The 17,527-nt window shown below is 44.2% G+C and overlaps 1 protein-coding gene and 1 long non-coding RNA gene across 8 annotated transcripts in view; both read left to right on the top strand.

The window, feature by feature from the left end:
- ccdc102a (coiled-coil domain containing 102A) overlaps window positions 1-17,527 on the top strand; it is a 215,283-nt gene that overhangs the window by 133,958 nt on the left and 63,798 nt on the right. For 5 of the 7 annotated variants that reach the window (XM_068650373.1, XM_068650371.1, XM_049719158.2 and 2 more), the window contains 2 exons: window positions 795-1,004; window positions 12,528-12,698. In XM_068650373.1, coding sequence (XP_068506474.1) covers window positions 795-1,004; window positions 12,528-12,698 — 381 coding nt within the window. Of the gene's footprint in view, window positions 1-794; window positions 1,005-2,512; window positions 2,725-12,527; window positions 12,699-17,527 lie in introns of those variants that run through there. The other 2 variants (XR_011086707.1, XM_068650372.1) reach the window with 2 other exon arrangements.
- Window positions 12,705-15,983, top strand: LOC125967807 (uncharacterized). The gene is made up of 2 exons (XR_007480903.2): window positions 12,705-13,318; window positions 13,491-15,983. It is a non-coding gene; the product is annotated as an uncharacterized lncRNA (long non-coding RNA).

Below are 17,527 nucleotides of genomic sequence, written 5' to 3'. Positions count from 1 at the left end.
TTAAATGGTTTCATATACAATTATTGACACACAAGAAATGTACAGATAAAAAAAAAGAAAAAAAAATGTACAAATGAGATGGTGACCGTACTTCGCAGATTTCACTTATCGCGGGTGGTTTTTAGAACCAATAATCCGCGATAAACGAGGGATTACTGTGTTTGTGTGTGTGTGTGTGTGTGTGTGTGTGTGTGTATTTATTTACTTATTTACATGTATATAAGGAGTCATTGACGATGTAAGTGGGTCTCCTAGCAAGAGAAATGAATGATCACATGTGTCTTACCTTTAGGACAATGTAGTATTGCTCCGAATGTTCGTTTAAATTCCTTTATAGGTCCGTTTTAGCGTGTTAGCACGATCGCGAATTAGCATCTTTCCGCCTACTCGTTAGCCTGCCCAGTACTTCTTGTTAACATGTTACACGTACACACGTATAATGTTTATACTTTCAATATTTATACAACATTTTCTGTATGTTATTTATACTATTAATGTATTATTTACACGTTTGAAACAATTATTTAATGCTCTAATAATAAAATATGCACTTAAATGGTTTCATATACAATTATTGACACACAAGAAATGTACAGATAAAAAAAGAAAAAAAATGTACAAATGAGATGGTGACCGTACTTCACAGATTTCACTTATCGCGGGTGGTTTTTAGAACCAATAATCCGCGATAAACGAGGGATTACTGTGTGTGTGTGTGTGTATTTATTTACTTATTTATATGTATATGTTATATTTAAATAATTTTAAATAAGTAAAATATATGTGGCTGTCAGATGGAGAGGTTGCAGTTGGAGAATGCAGCGGAATGGGGTCGTAGAGAACGTTTGGAGACAGAGAAACTGGCACTGGAGAGGGACAACAAGAAGCTCAAGGCTCAAACTGAAGACTTGGAAGAACAAATTGCGAAGAAACGCCACCAGGCAGCAACAGCGATCGACACCGACATCAAGGGCATCCAGACTGACTTGTTTGAGAAAAACAAGGTAAACAAAGGAAGTAATTTAATTTCTTAATAATGTATGATTATGATCAGTATTGGGACTAACGACTTTAGAAGTAACGGTAGTGATGGTCGAATTGCATTGACATGTCATTCGGAATATTGTCTCACAAGTGTCTGAGGCCTTGGAAAAACACTGACCTCTTGTGGACCAGTTTAACTATTGCAAATGTGTACACAACCCATGATTTTGGAGCCCAAAACAATATTTGCCATCAAAAATTAAACAAATTTCAAAAGTTGCCAAAATTACCACTAACGCCACACAATACTCCTCTCAACCCAAGAAATATTGCTGCATCTATTTTACTGTAGCGGATAGCAAGGGGCATGCCTCTCAGCAATGTGCGTCAATGCGGACGTGACTGAGTTCAAGTGTAGGAGGTGGCAGCTGGCCACGTGCACCAACCAGTGCAGAAGGAGTCGGGACACGTGACAATATCACGTGTTTGTTCTTTTATTTACTGTAAAGGTACAATACATCCCCAAAACAATGTGGGAATGGTTATTAGGGGAATGGGAAAGGTTTATGTTGCATAAAAGTATTGGGGTAAAAAGCTTTAATATTGTGTACTGGACCACAATGCAACAGGAGATTCATGCGCAACCGTGACTCATTTTGGTTTTGTTATGCATGATGTCCTCCAAGTTAGTGTACAGTAGTAATTCTGAAGGTGGCGTTGCCTGGCAAGGAAAAACACTCTTCTAATTGACTTTCAATGCTTCAATGAAATTTCAATACAATGGTGTTTAAATTTGTAAATAATACATATACCGTTTCTAATTCGCAGATTTTCATTTTTCGTGGGTTGTTGCGGAACGCATCTCCCGCGATAAATGAGAGATCGCTGTACACATACATTTTGATTCATTAATTTTTTTTTTAGATTATTACCTTTTCACAAACCCCTTATGATGATAAATATAAACTGACTTAGTTTTCCCTTGCCCGGATGCGGGTCACCGGGGCCCCCCTCTGGAGTCAGGCCTGGAGTTACGACTCGAAGCTGTGCCTTCATCCATGGGGCACAGCCCGAAAAAGCAACGTGGGTCCCCCTTCCCATGGGCTCACCACCTGTAGGAGAGGCCAAAGGGGTCGGGTGCAGAGTGAACTGGGCAGCGGCCAAAGGCAACCTAGGTGGTCCGACCCCCGAACACAGTGGACAAACTCTATACCCTGGGCAGGATCCTCGAGGGTGTATGGGAGTTTGCTCAACCAGCCCACGTGTTTTGTGGACCTGGAGAAGTTGTTCGACCATGTCCCTTGGGGAGTTCTGTGGGGGGTGCTTTGGGAGTATCATCAGTGCCAGAGTTTGGTCCGCATTTCTGGCAGTAAGTCGGAGTTATACCCAGCGAGGGTTGGACTCCACCAAGGCTGCCATTTGTCACCGATTCTGTTCATAACTTTTATGAATAGAATTTCTAGGCACAGCCGAGACGTTCAAGGTGTCCGGCTTGGTGACCTCAGCATTGCATCTCTGCTTTTTGCAGACGATGTGGTGCTGTTGGCTTCTTCAAGCCGTGATCTCCAGTTCTCACTGGAGTGGTTCGCAGCCAATGTGAAGCGGTCGGGATGAAAGTCAGCACCTCCAAATCTGAGACCATGGTCCTCAGTATGAAAAGGGTGGAATGCCCTCTCCGGGTCGAAGATGAGATCCTGCACCAAGTGGAGGAATATCTCGGGGTCTTGTTCACGAGTGACGGTAGGATGGAGCATGAGATCAACAGGCGGATAGGTGCAGTGTCCACTGTGATGCATATTCTGTACCCATATGTCGTGTTGAAGGGAGCGTATTTGGTCAATAACAAAAGTTAATATTAATACTTTGTTATATACTCTTTGTTGGTAATGACGGAGGTCAAATGTTTTCTGTAAGTCTTCACAAGGTTTTCACAAACCGTTGCTGGTATTTTGGCCCATTTCTCCATGCAGATCTCCTCTAGAGCACTGATGTTTTGGGGCTGTCGCTGGGCAACAACGGCCAAGACCAAAGAGCTGTCAAAGGACACCAGAAACGAAAAACTTATTTTCCACCGTAATTCGCAAATACATTTTTCCTAAAAATCAGACAATGTGATTATACTTTTTTTTCCCTTTTGTCTCTCATAGTTGAAGTGTACCTATGATGAAAATTATAGGTATCTCTCATCTTGTAAGTGGGAAAACTTGCACAATTGGTGGCTGACTTTTTTGCCCCACTGTGTACGTTTTATATATGTGTGTGTGTATATATATATATATATATATATATATATATATATATATATATATATAGGGCGGCTCGGTTAGAGTTTGCATGTTCTCCCCATGCATGGTATGCCAATGGAGCACTCCAAATTGCCCTTAGGTGTGAGTGCGAGTGTGGATAGTTGTTCGTCTCTGTGTGCCCTGCGATCGGCTGGCAACTGGTTCAGGGTGACCCCCGCCTACTGCCCGATGACTGCTGGGATAGTCTCCAGCACCCCCGCGACCCCTGTGGGGACAAGCAGTATAGAAAAAAAAATACATACATATATACCTCTCCGGGAACCATCACCTTATCGTGGTGGAGGGGTTTGTGCGTCCCTATGACCCTGAGAGCTATGTTGTCTGGAGCTTTCAGCTCCTGGTAGGGCCTCCCATGACAAACTGGTCTCAGGCAAGGGGCCCGACGAAGAATGGTTCAGGGCAGGCCAGCAGGCCCCAAGGGGGCAGCTCTCCCAGCTGGCTATCTGGCAGTGGGCTAACAACCTACTCCAGAGAAAAAAAAACTTTTGTTATGAAACCAATCAGAAATAGCCGGACTGACTCAAGGTATCAACCCCGTCCGTTCCTGACCTACGATCTATCAATCTCCGACATTCCTTCCGTGTTGCTACATGGAATGTGCAAACACTTTGACGAACAGGTCACGCCGCTCTTCTATCTCGTGAACTGCCGCGATACAACATCTCTATCACGGGACTCTGTGAATCACGCTGGTGCGATAGCAGCAAGAAAAAAGAGGGTGACCATAGCTACATCTGGAGCGGCTCAAAAGATAACAGAGGGCTATATGGCGTCGCCCTAGCAATGCCGTGTCAGGTTAGGAAATCCCTTATCAGATGGACCCCAGTCAGCGAATGACTACTAACTGCATGTTTCCAACACCAACACAGCAGGATGTCAGTCGTTTTCGCCTACGCACCAACAGAGGTCGCAGATGACCGGGCAAAGAATGCTTTCTTTGATCAGCTACATCTGGTCATCCAGCAGATAACCCCACATGACATCATTATTGTGCTAGCAGATTTTAACGCCACTGTCTCGTCCACCTCAAGGGACCCGCAGACCAAAAATGTCAATGGCCCAGAATCCCCAGATCCCATCACCAACAACAACGGAGTCTGCCTCCAGCACCTATGCAATGATGGAGGTCTATCTATCGCGGATACATGGTTCCCCAGGAAGAATATACACAAATGGATATGGTACAGCAATGATGGCAAAACCCATAAGGCCCTAGATCATATACTCATCTCCAGTTGTTGGAAATCCAGTGTTACCAACTGCCGTGTGTATCGTGGGGCCCAGCTAGGCAATGCAGACCACCGATTACTGGTAGCCCAGCTAAAACTGAAATTAAAGATTCAAGATTCAAGAGTTTTTTATTCATCATGTTTGAGCGTGCCAAACAAGGAATTTGACTTCAGTACATCACAGCCTCTGTTCAACATTTAGGTGACTAACAACATTCAGGACATGTGAAAAATGACAAATATTCTCAAACATCCCCTGATCTTAAACTCCCAGGGGGGCAAGGAAAAACTCAAAACTCCAACTAAGGGAAATGAGAAACCTTGACAAGAGACCACAGATGGGAGGGTCCCTCTTCCAGGATGACCAGGCTGCAATGGATGCAGAGAGGACACATAGTACAAACAGTGTAGACAATTCAAAAAAGGTTTGGAGAGCAGGATGTTGTTGCACAGCAATCCCATCATCACAGATAACACCTCGACTGAGATCTTCCCATCTTCAAGACCCAACCATCACCTCAGTGTTTACCCACTCCATCACCAACAGGTATAAGACCCTGGCCAAGAAACAACTTACCAACTGGGACCTTTTTGTGTCTACAATAAACCAAGCAACCGCCAAGTCCATCCGACACACCCACCATACACCTAGGTGTCCCTGGATATCACCAACAACTGTAGACATCATAGAACTGCACAGAGCTGCACGTCTCAGGGGTGATATGACAGAATATTGCCGCCTGAATAGTATACGGAACACAGCAATACAAGCAGACAGGGAGAAATTCTGGCAAGGAGAAGCAGAATGCCTGGAATTTGCTGCAGAAAACAATAACTTCACCCTGAGACGAGTGAAAACAGGCCCCCAACAGAAGGCAGTCCCGGTAAAGGACACACAGGGCAACATACTGAACTCCGAGGTCGACTGTATCAGCGGCTGGAAGGAGCATTTCAGTGACCTGTTGCATCACCCCCCACTCCAAACGGACCATGCTCTCATCATATCAGCCGTAAATGCCAGTGCAAATTACAACTGCAGCACAGACTCCATCACAAAAGTCTCGCAAGCCCTGGCTACTCTTCGAAACGACAGAGCCCCAGGTATCTGTAACATCACAGCGGAAATGATGAAAGCGGGTGGTGACAACATCATTGACTGGCTTACCCATATCATCAATCATGTCTGGATTACCGAGCACCCCCCAGAAGACTAGGCCAGAGGCATCATTCTCCCCTTCTGGAAACATAAGGGCGATAAAATGGTCTGTAACAACTACAGAGGCATTACACTTCTCTCTATCCCAGGAAGAATCTTCACCAGCATACTTCTCACCTGAGCCCTCCCGGCCATTAGAAGCAAAAGACGCCCCCAACAGGCGGGCTTCATGCCAAACCGCTACGCAACGGACCAAATCTCTGCCCTCCGCCTCATCATAGAGAAGGTACACGAGTTCCCCCAAGACAGACACCTCTATATTGCCTTTCTTGATCTCAAGGCGGCTTTCGACACTGTGGACCACGCCTCCCTCTGAAAAATTCTCACCATCCTCGGAGCACCAAGAAAAATTACCACCCTCTTTTAAAAGCTCTACAGTGAGGCCGAAAGCTGTGTGCGTGTCAATGGTACCAACTCCACCTGGTTCTCAATCAACAGCAGTGTGAGACAGGGATGTGTAGCTTCACCAGACCTTTTAAACTGTATCATTGACCATTAGATGGAACGGATATGTGCGCGTATTCCAGGGGTCAAACTAGGCAGTTATAGCCTCACTGATCTGGAATACGCAGATGACATTTATGCCATTTTGCTCCACCCCTGATCAGTTGAAAGAAGCCTTGGAAATCAAAGACAAAGTCAGCTTTATTGTCAATTTCTCCACATGCCAAAGACACCCAAAGAAACCGAAATTTCGTTCCCCCATCCCATGGTGACAAGACATGGCCCACAACAGACAATCAAGTAAACAAGTAAACAACAGCGTGCTGAATAAATAATGAATAAATAATACAACAAATAAATAAATAAGAGGAGCAAAAAGGAGCAAGTGAGCGTACAGCAGACATTCCAGAAAATAGCGCAACAGTGCCGCACGCGACGCAGAAGGGGGTAGCGAGTTCAGGGTCCTAACAGCCTGGAGAAAGAAGCTGTTGGCGAGTCTAGTGGTGCGGGAGCGCAGGCTCCTGTACCTCTTCCCAGAGGGCAGAAGGTCAAACAAAGAGTGAGCCGGGTGACTCACATCTCTCGCAATCGAGGTTGCCTTGCGGGCGAGATGGGAGGTGTAAATGTCCTTCAGGGAGGGGAGCGAAGCACCAATAATCTTACCAGGCGTATTCACTATGCGCTGCAGGGCCTTCAAGTTCTGTTTAGTGCAGTTACCACCCCAGACAGCGATGCAACTGGTGAGGACGCTCTCAATGGTGCCACGGTAGAATGTACACAGGACTGCCTGAGGAGCACATGCACGCCTGAGCTTCCGCAGTAAGTACAGGCGGCGCTGAGCTACTCTGGTAGAGGACCCGAGCTTGAAGGGAAAAAGAGACCACCCACGGGGGGTGAGGAAAAGTTTTTTTTTGTTACATACACACACACACGCGCACACACACACACACACACACACACACACACACACACACACACACACACACACACACACACACACACACACACACACACACACACACACACACACACACACACACACACACACACACACACACACAGTGGAAAGTACATCAGGACTTTAAAAATATTTTCTAAATTTCAGCGACGGCTCTGTCACAATAATGCGACCAGAGCGGTGCAGTTGCGCGGTCAGCGACGTGCTACGGTTGGGCGTTCGGCGGTGCGCTGCAGTTGCGCGATCGGACAAAAATGTGCAAATGAAAATAATGCTTAAAATAGGCGGGTTTTTTTTTTTGTTCGGAACGGATTAAATTTTTTCCCATTATTTGTAAGGGGAAAACATGATTAGGAATTTGAACTATTCACTTCTCGAACAGCCTTCTTTAACGGATTGTGGTCGAAAACCGAGGCTCCACTGTGTGTGTGTGTGTGTGTGTGTGTGTGTGTGTGTGTGTGTGTGTGTGTGTGTGTGTGTGTGTATATATATATATATAGTATATATGTATATACACGTATATATAAATGGGGACAAGTAGTATAGAAAAAAATATAGTATATATATATATATATATAAACTTTTCCTCACCCCCCGTGGGTGGTCTCTTTTTCCCTTCAAGCTCGGGTCCTCTACCAGAGACCTGGGAGCTGGAGGGTTCTACGCAGTATCTTTGCTGTTCCTAGTACTGCACTTTTCTGGACTGAGATGTCAGATGTTTTTCCTGGGATCTGTTTCAGCCACTCCTCCAGTTTGGGGGTTACTGCCCCTAGTGCTCCAATGACCACAGGTACCACTGAAGTCTTCACTCTCCAGGCCTTCTCCAGCTCTTCTCTGAGCCCTTGATATTTCTCAAGTTTCTCATGTTCCTTTTTCCTAATGTTACCATCATTTGGGATGCCTATGTCAACCACAACGGCTTTCCTCTGCTCTTTGTCCACCACCACAATGTCCGGTTGGTTCGCCATTACCATTCTGTCTGTCTGGATCTGGAAGTCCCAGAGGATCTTGGCTTGGTCATTCTCTACCACCTTTGGAGGTGTTTCCCACTTGGATCTTGGGACTTCCAGTCCATACTCTGCACAGATGTTCCTGTACACTATTCCAGCTACTTGGTTATGGCGCTTTACCTGCCACCATCTTACACCCTGCAGTTATGTGCTGGATTGTCTCAGGACCTTCTATGCACAATCTACACCTGGGGTCTTGTCTGGTGTGGTAGATTTGGGCCTCTGTTGCTCTGGTGCTCAAGGCCTGTTCTTGTGCAGCCAGGATCAGTGCCTCTGTGCTGTCCTTCAGACCAGCTCTTTCTAGCCATTGGTAGGATTTCTGGATATCAGCCACTTCAGCTATGTTTCGGTGGTACATCCCATGTAGGGGCTTGTCCTCCCATGATGGTCCCTCCAGCACCTCATCGTCCTTTGATGCCCATTGTCTGAGACATTCACTCAGCACGTGATCCGTTGGGGCCTTATCCCTGATGTACTTATGGATCTTGGATGTTTCAGCTTGGATAGTGGCTCTCACGCTCGCTAGTCCTCGGCCTCCTTCTTTACGGCTAGTGTACAGTCTCAGGGTGCTGGACTTGGGATGGAACCCTCCATGCATGGTTAGGAGCTTTCGTGTCTTGATATCTGTGGTCTGTATATCTTCCTTTGGCCACCGTATGATTCCTGCAGGGTATCTGATTACTGGTAGAGCGTAGCTGTTAATGGCTAGGGACTTGTTCTTGCCGTTGAGCTGACTTCTTAGGACTTGCCTTACTCGATGGAGGTATTTGGCTGTGGCTGCTTTCCTTGTTTCCTCGTCAAGGTTGCCATTTGCCTGTGGAATTCCAAGATATTTGTAGCTGTCCTCAATGTCTGCTATTGTTCCTTCTGGGAGTGAGACCCCCTCTGTGTGGATTACCTTTCCTCTTTTAGTCACCATGCGGCCACATTTCTCAAGTCCGAATGACATTCCGATGTCAGAGCTGTAGATCCTGGTAGTGTGGATCAGGGAGTCAATGTCCCGCTCATTCTTAGTTTTCCACTGTTTCATCGAGTTGGCGATGAAGGTTCTCAGAGTCCCATTGATGTTGTACAGCCTCAAGCATTCAGTGATCCAAGTATGTGGCATTGAGTCATATGCTTTCTCGTAATCAATCCAGGCAGTGCTCAGGTTTGTACGTCTGGTTCTGCAGTCTTGGGTGACTGTTCTATCCACCAGGAGTTGATGTTTTGCTCCTCTGGTATTTTTACCAATCCCTTTCTGAGCAGTGCTCATGTATTGATCCATGTGCCCGCTGATCTTATCTGATATTATGCCCGACATCAGCTTCCATGTTGTGGAGAGGCAGGTGATTGGCCGGTAGTTGGATGGGACTATACCCTTTGAAGGATCCTTCTGGATCAGAATCGTACGCCCTTGCGTTAGCCATTCAGGGTGAGTCCCATCCCTTAGCAGCTGGTTCATTTGTGCTGCCAGGCGCTCATGGAGAGTTGTAAGTTTCTTGAGCCAGCTGTGGATCATGTCATGGCCTGGTGCTGTCCAGTTTTTCATTCCTGAGACTCTTCTCTGGATGTCTGCCACTGTGATGGTTACTGGGTTCTGTTCAGGGAGCTTGCTGTGGTCCTTTCTCAGAGCCACCAGCCACTGTGCATCCTTCTTATGTGATGCCTCCCGCTCCCATATATTCTTCCAGTACTGTTCAGTTTCCAGCCTTGGTGGGTCTGCTCTGCTATTATTCCCCTGCCACTGAGCGTACGCTTTCGCTGGTTGTGTTGTGAACAACCTGTTTATTCGTCTGGCTTCATTCTCTCTTGTGTACCTCTTTAGGCGGCTGGCCAAGGCTTGGAGTCTTTGTTTGGGAGTTTCGAGTGCTTCAGGTATGGGCATCTGGCTGTATTTCTTGGGAACTTGCTTTTTCATTGCACCTTTCTGGGCCTCTGTCATTTGGCTCACTTCTCTCCGTGCTATCTTGATTTTGGCCTCCAGCCTTCTCTTCCATGGTGGGCACTGTTGTGGTCGCATATGGTCATTCTTCTTGTAGCCAAGCATTTCTAGGATCACTGCTGCTGAGGTGTATATCAGCTCATTGGTTTCAGTGATGGTAGCCGTAGGAATTGTTGTCAGTGCTGCATTCATATCTTCTAGGAGACTTTCTGAGGGTACTTCACTTAGCCTCTGCAGTGTGTATCTAGGTTCCCGAGCATTCATTCTCACCGTGATCTTGTTCTTCAGGTCAGTTGCTGCCTCATTCAGCTTGATTGTGCTTATTGGGGTTTCGTACCCAACCTCTGGACTTGTCCATGGATTTAACTCGTCTCTGACCTGGTGCTCTGGTTGACCTTCGCTATGGCATTTGTGTTGTATCTCATCAATCTTGAGTTGTGATAGCAGGTGCCGTTTATGGATATTGGAACATTGAGCTACTAGTTGCTTGGCCGATAGTGTTGACTGTGGGTATCGAAGTTGCCATTGTGCCCGCATTCTCTGCATGTAATCCCTCTCGCTCGGGTTGCTGGAGTAGTAGCATTCCAACAGATCCTTATTCTCGCATCTCACCCATTTGTGTCTTGTTCCAGTAGCCCATTTTTCATCAGGGTGCTCTGGTTCCCCAGCACCCGACGCAGACCTTGTTTGTCCGGGCGACGTCTGAGCCGGCATGTCTTTCGTTTCTTGTACTCTCATTATGTCTGAGGTAGGCGGTATCGTTAAGGGTCTCGCCTAAGGACCCACACTGACTGTTGGTAAGGTAATCGCTCATTGCTCATATTGTGCCCCTGCCGGGCATATATATATATATATATATATATATATATATATATATATATATATATATATATATATATATATATATATATATATATATATATATATACACACATACATGAACATTTTAGGTAGCAAAGTGCTATAAAAGCTACATAGGTGACTTAATGTCATTGAAGGAATTCACTGTTTGATAGACTATTTGCCTAGAATGGATGCATGTTGTCTGACCCCCCAGAAACTATTTAGTACAGGGGTGGGCAAACTTTTAGACTTGCGGGCCGAATTGGGTTCTAAATTTGGAACGAGGGGCCGAACAAGGAGCAGTTGGATGTCGTGTTTGTGTGAAGTAATATAAACAACATGTAAAGGTCATTGCATAAAATGTTTTGGCCTTTAGTAGGTAGTAAAACATGGATATTCAAAAAAGCTTTTTGTAAACAAATGCATTTATTAATAGCATTAAAAAATAGATTTCACCAAAAAACTCAGTGAGTCTCATTAAATATGACACTGTTATCATGAATAACAATTTCCATCACTTCAGTGCCTGCAGGTCAGATTTAATAAAAGATGATAGTGAAGATAATGAAAGATATTTATCTTATGAGGCGAAATCACATCAAACGGCAAACCTTCTGACTAAATACATCATCTTGAAGAATCAGTGAAAGAATACATCTAAATAACGTAATAAAGAAATCAAAATGGCATGGTGACAGATATCTGAAAATCAGAGCAGAGCTTTAACTCACAAACACCTGGTGACAGAGGTGAGGAAACGGGAATCACTTTCTTAAAGGCGGGCTTAAGAACTTTAAAAGTTAAGATTAGTCGCAAACGGGTGGTGTGTCAATGTCCTTGAGCATCCTGCATTGTTTGAAAATGAGAATGGTCGCTAGTTTCAACCCCTGCTATTTGTACAAATTATTTTGAAAATGTTTTTTTTTTTTACAACAAACTATAGTAACTCCCCTTCATTTTCAGTGGGAACAGTGTTGTTGGTCTCCCTTTTTTGCGAGTGCATCATAGTCTGGAGTAAAATTTGTTGTGGCAATTCTTAGTATACAGCCGAGGTGTGGGTCTGTTAACCTAGATCTGTGATGGGCTTTGTTCATGTTCATGTGGCTGAACGTCTGCTCACACACGTAGTCCGAGCCAAATAATTGTCCACTCTTTTTGAAACAATCGGCACTCAGTGTCCACCTTTCTTTTCCTTGGGCCACTCATTTTAATGGAAGGATTCCAGGGGAAGGTTTGTGGGTGGCTTTGGCGTATAACTGTATCTAAAAGCTCAGCGCGTGAATTTCGAGAATGCTGACGTTACAGCCCACACTCGAAATGCAATCTCGGCACTGATAGAAATAGAGTGTGGCGTGCGCCGGGTCCGTACTACTGAACACGTACGCGTACTTGTGAGTGTGCACTGAGCTTTCTGACACAGCTTTTGGGAGTAAATGTGTGGACGGGTGTTTCCCCATCTACTGGGGAAACGCAGTCATTGCAGGGAAAGTGACAAAAAAAAGGTTAATAATACAATTTATTCAGGTTTGGTGGGCCAGATTGCCCATGTCTGCGTTAGTAGATGCTCTATTAAGTCATTAGCCTCACTTTTGGTTCCTTTTATGTGTATTCAGGAGTTGTCTGATCTTCGGCACATTCATGCTAAGCTGAAGAAGCAGTTCCAGGACAAGACAGCAGAGCTTGCCCACGCAAACAGGAGGGTGGAGGGCCATGAAGCTGAAGTAAAAAAACTGCGACTGCGGGTTGAAGAGTTAAAGAAAGGATTAGGACAGGCTGAAGATGAGGTAAGAACTAAATCTTTGTTATGTTTTGTTTGACTGTTAAGATTGCAGAACAGCGACTTTAATAATTGTGTTATGCCCAAATACAAATCTCTGACCTCAGTCTACTTCACCAATACATATGACTAGGGCTTGACATAAATGTTGTTACTCACCAACCACTTTTGACTAGTGGCTTCCCAGAGTTACTAGCCATTCAGGATTATACATACCTCGACTTACGAACGCCTATACTTACAAACATTTCAAGATACGAACTGGAGCCTTGCGATGTTTTTCCATCTACTTATGAACCAATTTTTGACTTCCGAACCAATGCACCAGCCACCCCCAGTCTCCCTGCCTTGTCTCCTTTGCTCTGCTATACCCTGTTTGTCTCGGCACGTTACCAGTGTAGAAAATAAGAACCGTAATTTCTGGACTAGAAGCCTCACCTGATTATAAGCCCGCAAATTATTTACAAAGCCAAGGCAAGGCAAGTTTATTTGTATCACACTTTTCAGCAATAAGGGAATCCAAAGTGCTTCACACAAGACATGAAAGGCATCAGAGAAAACGAAAACATTAAAAGCATCAAGGCGCAGTTATAAAACATTAAAATCAGTTGATTAAAATTAAAATCAGTAAAAATCAAAATAAAACAGGAACAGATTAACAGTGCAGTATAAGTTGAGGTAAAATCAGCAATAGGCAGCAGCAAACAAAGAAGTCGTCAGTTCTGTCTTAAATACATTGAGAGTTGCAGCAGACCTGCATGTCTCTGGAAGTTTGTTCCAAATATTTGGAGCATAGAAGCTGAACGCTTCTTCTCCCTGTTTAGTTCTGACTCTGGGAACAGAGAGCAGACCTGTGCCAGACAATCTGAGAGATCTGGATGGTTCGTAAGGGAGCAGCAGGTCAGAAATATACTTGGGCTCTAGACCATTGAGAGCCTTATAAACCAGTAAAAGTATTTTAAAATTAATTATGAGCTACCATATTTTTTGGACTAAAAGTCACTCCGGAATATACGTCGCATTAACCATAAAATGCACAATAAAGGGAAAAAAACATATAAGTCGCTCCGGAGTATAAGTCGCATTTTGGGGGAAATTTATTCGACAAAATCCAACACCAAGAACAGACATGAACGAGCAACAGCAGGCTAAACGATACGGTATGCTAACGTGATATAAACAAACGAAGAGCTGAGAACGGGCCTGACGTAACATTGACAATTATCCAAATAACTATAACATAAATAACACCTTTATCGAACCATCTGTGTCACTCCAAATCATTCAATCCATCGATCGTCCTTTATGTCAACAATGCCGGGTGCGCGCCGCTGACGGCGGTTGAACTTCAAATTATTCCACAGGCCCATATAACGATATATAAATTATATATCAAATAACTGTTGTATAAGCAATAATATTATCAAACCATCTGTATCACTCCAAATCATTAAATCCATCGACCGTCCTTTATGTCAACAATGCCGCATGCGCACTGCGCTGCTGACGGCGGTTGCACTTCAAATTATTCCACAGGCCCATATAATGATATATAAATTATATATCAAATAACTATTATATATGCAATAATATTATCAAACCATCTGTGTCACTCCAAATGATTAAATCCATCGATCATCCTTTATGTCAACAATACCGGGTGCGCGCCGTTGACGACGGTTGCACTTCAAATTATTCCACAGGCCCATATAACGATATATACTGTATTTATTCTAATTATCGCCCATATTCTAATAATCCCCCAGTGTGTGTTAGTGATGACATAAAATATAAACATTGATACCGCTAATTATCGCCCATGCTGCTAAAAATTCCCCCCAAAACTTACGTTTTCCTCCGCGACTGCATGCCGACGTCATTGCACAAGTTTAAATATGACTGATTTAACAGCACGTCGAATGTCCCTTTTAAATTCTTTTTCTCCATAAACTATGATACAATTACACTCGTCACTCCACTACAATATCCTCACACAATTACATTATCGGGGTGTGCGCTCGAACAAGACGATTGCGATAACATGACGTGCGCAACGTGATGTGCGACGGTAACGTGTCGCATCGATGGAGTGTCAATTGACGCACCCCGCTGTTAGAGGTAGATCAAAACAGCCGCTGTTCTAGTGTTAAGAACACCAGTGAGATGCAAGTATTGCATACTAGATAAGGAAAATACACATCGCCCACCCCCCCGTTGGACATAAACCTTCTCTAATTATCGCCCTGGGTGATAATTAGAATAAATACGGTAAATTATATATCGAATAACTATCATATAAGCAATATTATTATCAAACCATCTGTGTCACTCCAAATCATTAAATCCATCGATCGTCCTTTATGTCAACAATGCCGCATGCGCGCCACTGACCGCGGTTGCACTTCAAATTATTCCATAGGCCCATATAACAATGTACAACTATTATATAAGCAATAATATTATCAAACTATCTGTGTCACTCCAAATCATTAAATCCATCAATCGTCTTTTATATCAACAATGCCGGTCGGGTGCGCGCCGCTGACGGCGGTTGTACTTCAAAATATTCCACAGGCCCATATAATTCTAAACAACAATTTTATCAAACAATCTCTGTCACTCAAAGTCATTAAATCCCGTGATCAAATCCTTTGTCCTGTATGTAGCGTATGCGCTGCGCGGCAGTTGCAGTTCAGATTACAGTAATCCCTTGATACATCGCGGTTCGTTTATCGCGGTTTCACTACATCGCGGATTTTTGAATTTTGAAAATTTGGGAATAATTTCACATATAAATCACTCCTGAGTATAAGTCGACCCCGAACTCGAGCAGCAGCATTTTGAATCGGCTGCAGCTGTCTGATTGACCCTTTTAGAAAGGCTTGTAAAAACCTCGTTACAATAGTCAAGTCTACCAAAAACAAAAGCATGGACAAGCTTTTCCAGATCTTGCTGAGACATAAGGCCTTTAATCCTTGATATGTTCTTCAGGTGGTAGTAGGCTGACTTTGTAATGGTTTAATGTGACTGTTAAAATTCAAGTCTGAGTCCATAATTACACCAAGATTTCTAGCTTGGTTTGTGGGCTTTAACATCACTGAGTGAAGCTGAGTGGTGACTTTTAATCGTTCATCTTTTGCTCCAAAAACAATTACTTCAGTTTTCTCTTTGTTTAATAGGAGAAAGTTCTGGTACATCCAGTCATTGAGTTGTTCAATGCATTTAATCAGTGTTCGTATGGGATTATAATCTCCTGGTGATATGCATTTGTGTGTCACCCGCATTATTATGGTAACATATTTTGTTTTCTTCCATAATCTTAGCTAGTGGGAGCATGTAAATATTAAATAGTGTAGGCCCCAGGATTGAACCTTGGGGGACCCCAAAGGTTATGTTTGTATGATTAGATGTGTAGTTACCTATAGACACAAAGTTGTCTCTGTCCTTTAAGTAGGATTCAAACCACTTAAGTGTTATAAGTCCCCCAATGATCATCGTCACACACACATCTGGGTGTGGTAAAATTTGTCCTCTGCATTTAACCCATCCCCATGTGATTTTGATCCATCCCCTGGGGGAGAGGGGAGCAGTGAGCAGCAGCGGTGCCGCGCTCGGGAATCATTTGGTGATCTAACCCCCCAATTCCAACCCTTAATGCTGAGTGCCAAGCAGGGAGGCAATGGGTCCCATTTTTATAGTCTTTGGTATGACCCGGCCGGGGTTTGAACCCACAACCTTCCAGTCTCAGGGCGGACACTCTACTACTAGGCCACTGAGCTGTCAGTGTTATGCCAGAAAGTCCCACCCAGTTTTCCAGACGCACTAGTAATATGTTGTGGTCAACTGTATCAAATGCAGCACTGAGATCCAGTAATACTAAGACTGAGTTTTTGCTACTGTCTGTGTTTAAATGAATATCGTTGAAGACTTTCACGAGAGCCGTCTCAGTGTTGTGGTGCGGTCGGAAACCTGGCTGAAAGAATTCGAAACAGTTGTGTAGTGCCATATAATTAGTCAGCTGCTTAAAAACAACTTTTTCAATTATTTTACTTAGGAACGGTAGGTTTGATATGGGCCTGTAGTTATTCATCACTGAATTGTCTAAATTATTCTTTTTTAGGAGTGGCTTGATGATTACAGTTTTCAGGGCCTGTGGGAACACACCTGAGACAAGTGATGTGTTTACAATGTGCAGGAGATCTGAGGCCATGCAGTTAGAAACTGTTTTCAAAAACCTTGAGGGCAGAATATCCAAACAGCAGGGATTTCAGATGTTGTATTATGTCCTCCAGATTTTCATGGTTGATTGGATCAAATTGTGTCATGCCATCACAAGTGATTTTGGGTTCACACTGGGCCGACACATATCCTGTACCTGCAATGGAGGGAGTGACCTAATTTTCAGAATTTTGTCAGTGAAGAAGGAGGCAAATTCATTGCAGGCCCCAGTGCAGACTTGGGCAAACTATGGCCCGCAGGCCACATCCGGCCCACGGGGCCGTTTAATCCGGCCCGCCAAACCTGAATAAATTGTATGATTAAATCTTCTTTTCTGTCATTTTCCACGCAATTACTGTTTCCCCAATAGATGGGGAAGCGCCCGCCCGTGCATTTGCTCCCGGAAACCGTGTCAGAAAGCTCGGTGCACACACAAGTGCGTGTACGTACTAATTAGTATGGACCCAGCGCACTCCGCGCTCTATTTCTATCAGTGCCGAATTTCGAGTGTGGGCTGTGACGTCAGCATTCTCGTAATTCGCACGCTGAGCTTTCAGATACAGTTTTACGTTAATGCCACCCACAAACCTTCCCCTGGAATCCTTCCATTAAAATGAG

This window comes from Syngnathus scovelli, chromosome 4 (assembly GCF_024217435.2).
Source record: "Syngnathus scovelli strain Florida chromosome 4, RoL_Ssco_1.2, whole genome shotgun sequence".
Taxonomy (NCBI): domain Eukaryota; kingdom Metazoa; phylum Chordata; class Actinopteri; order Syngnathiformes; family Syngnathidae; genus Syngnathus; species Syngnathus scovelli.
The sequence above is the reverse complement of the archived record's forward strand: the minus strand, read 5'-3'. Positions and strand labels throughout refer to the sequence as shown.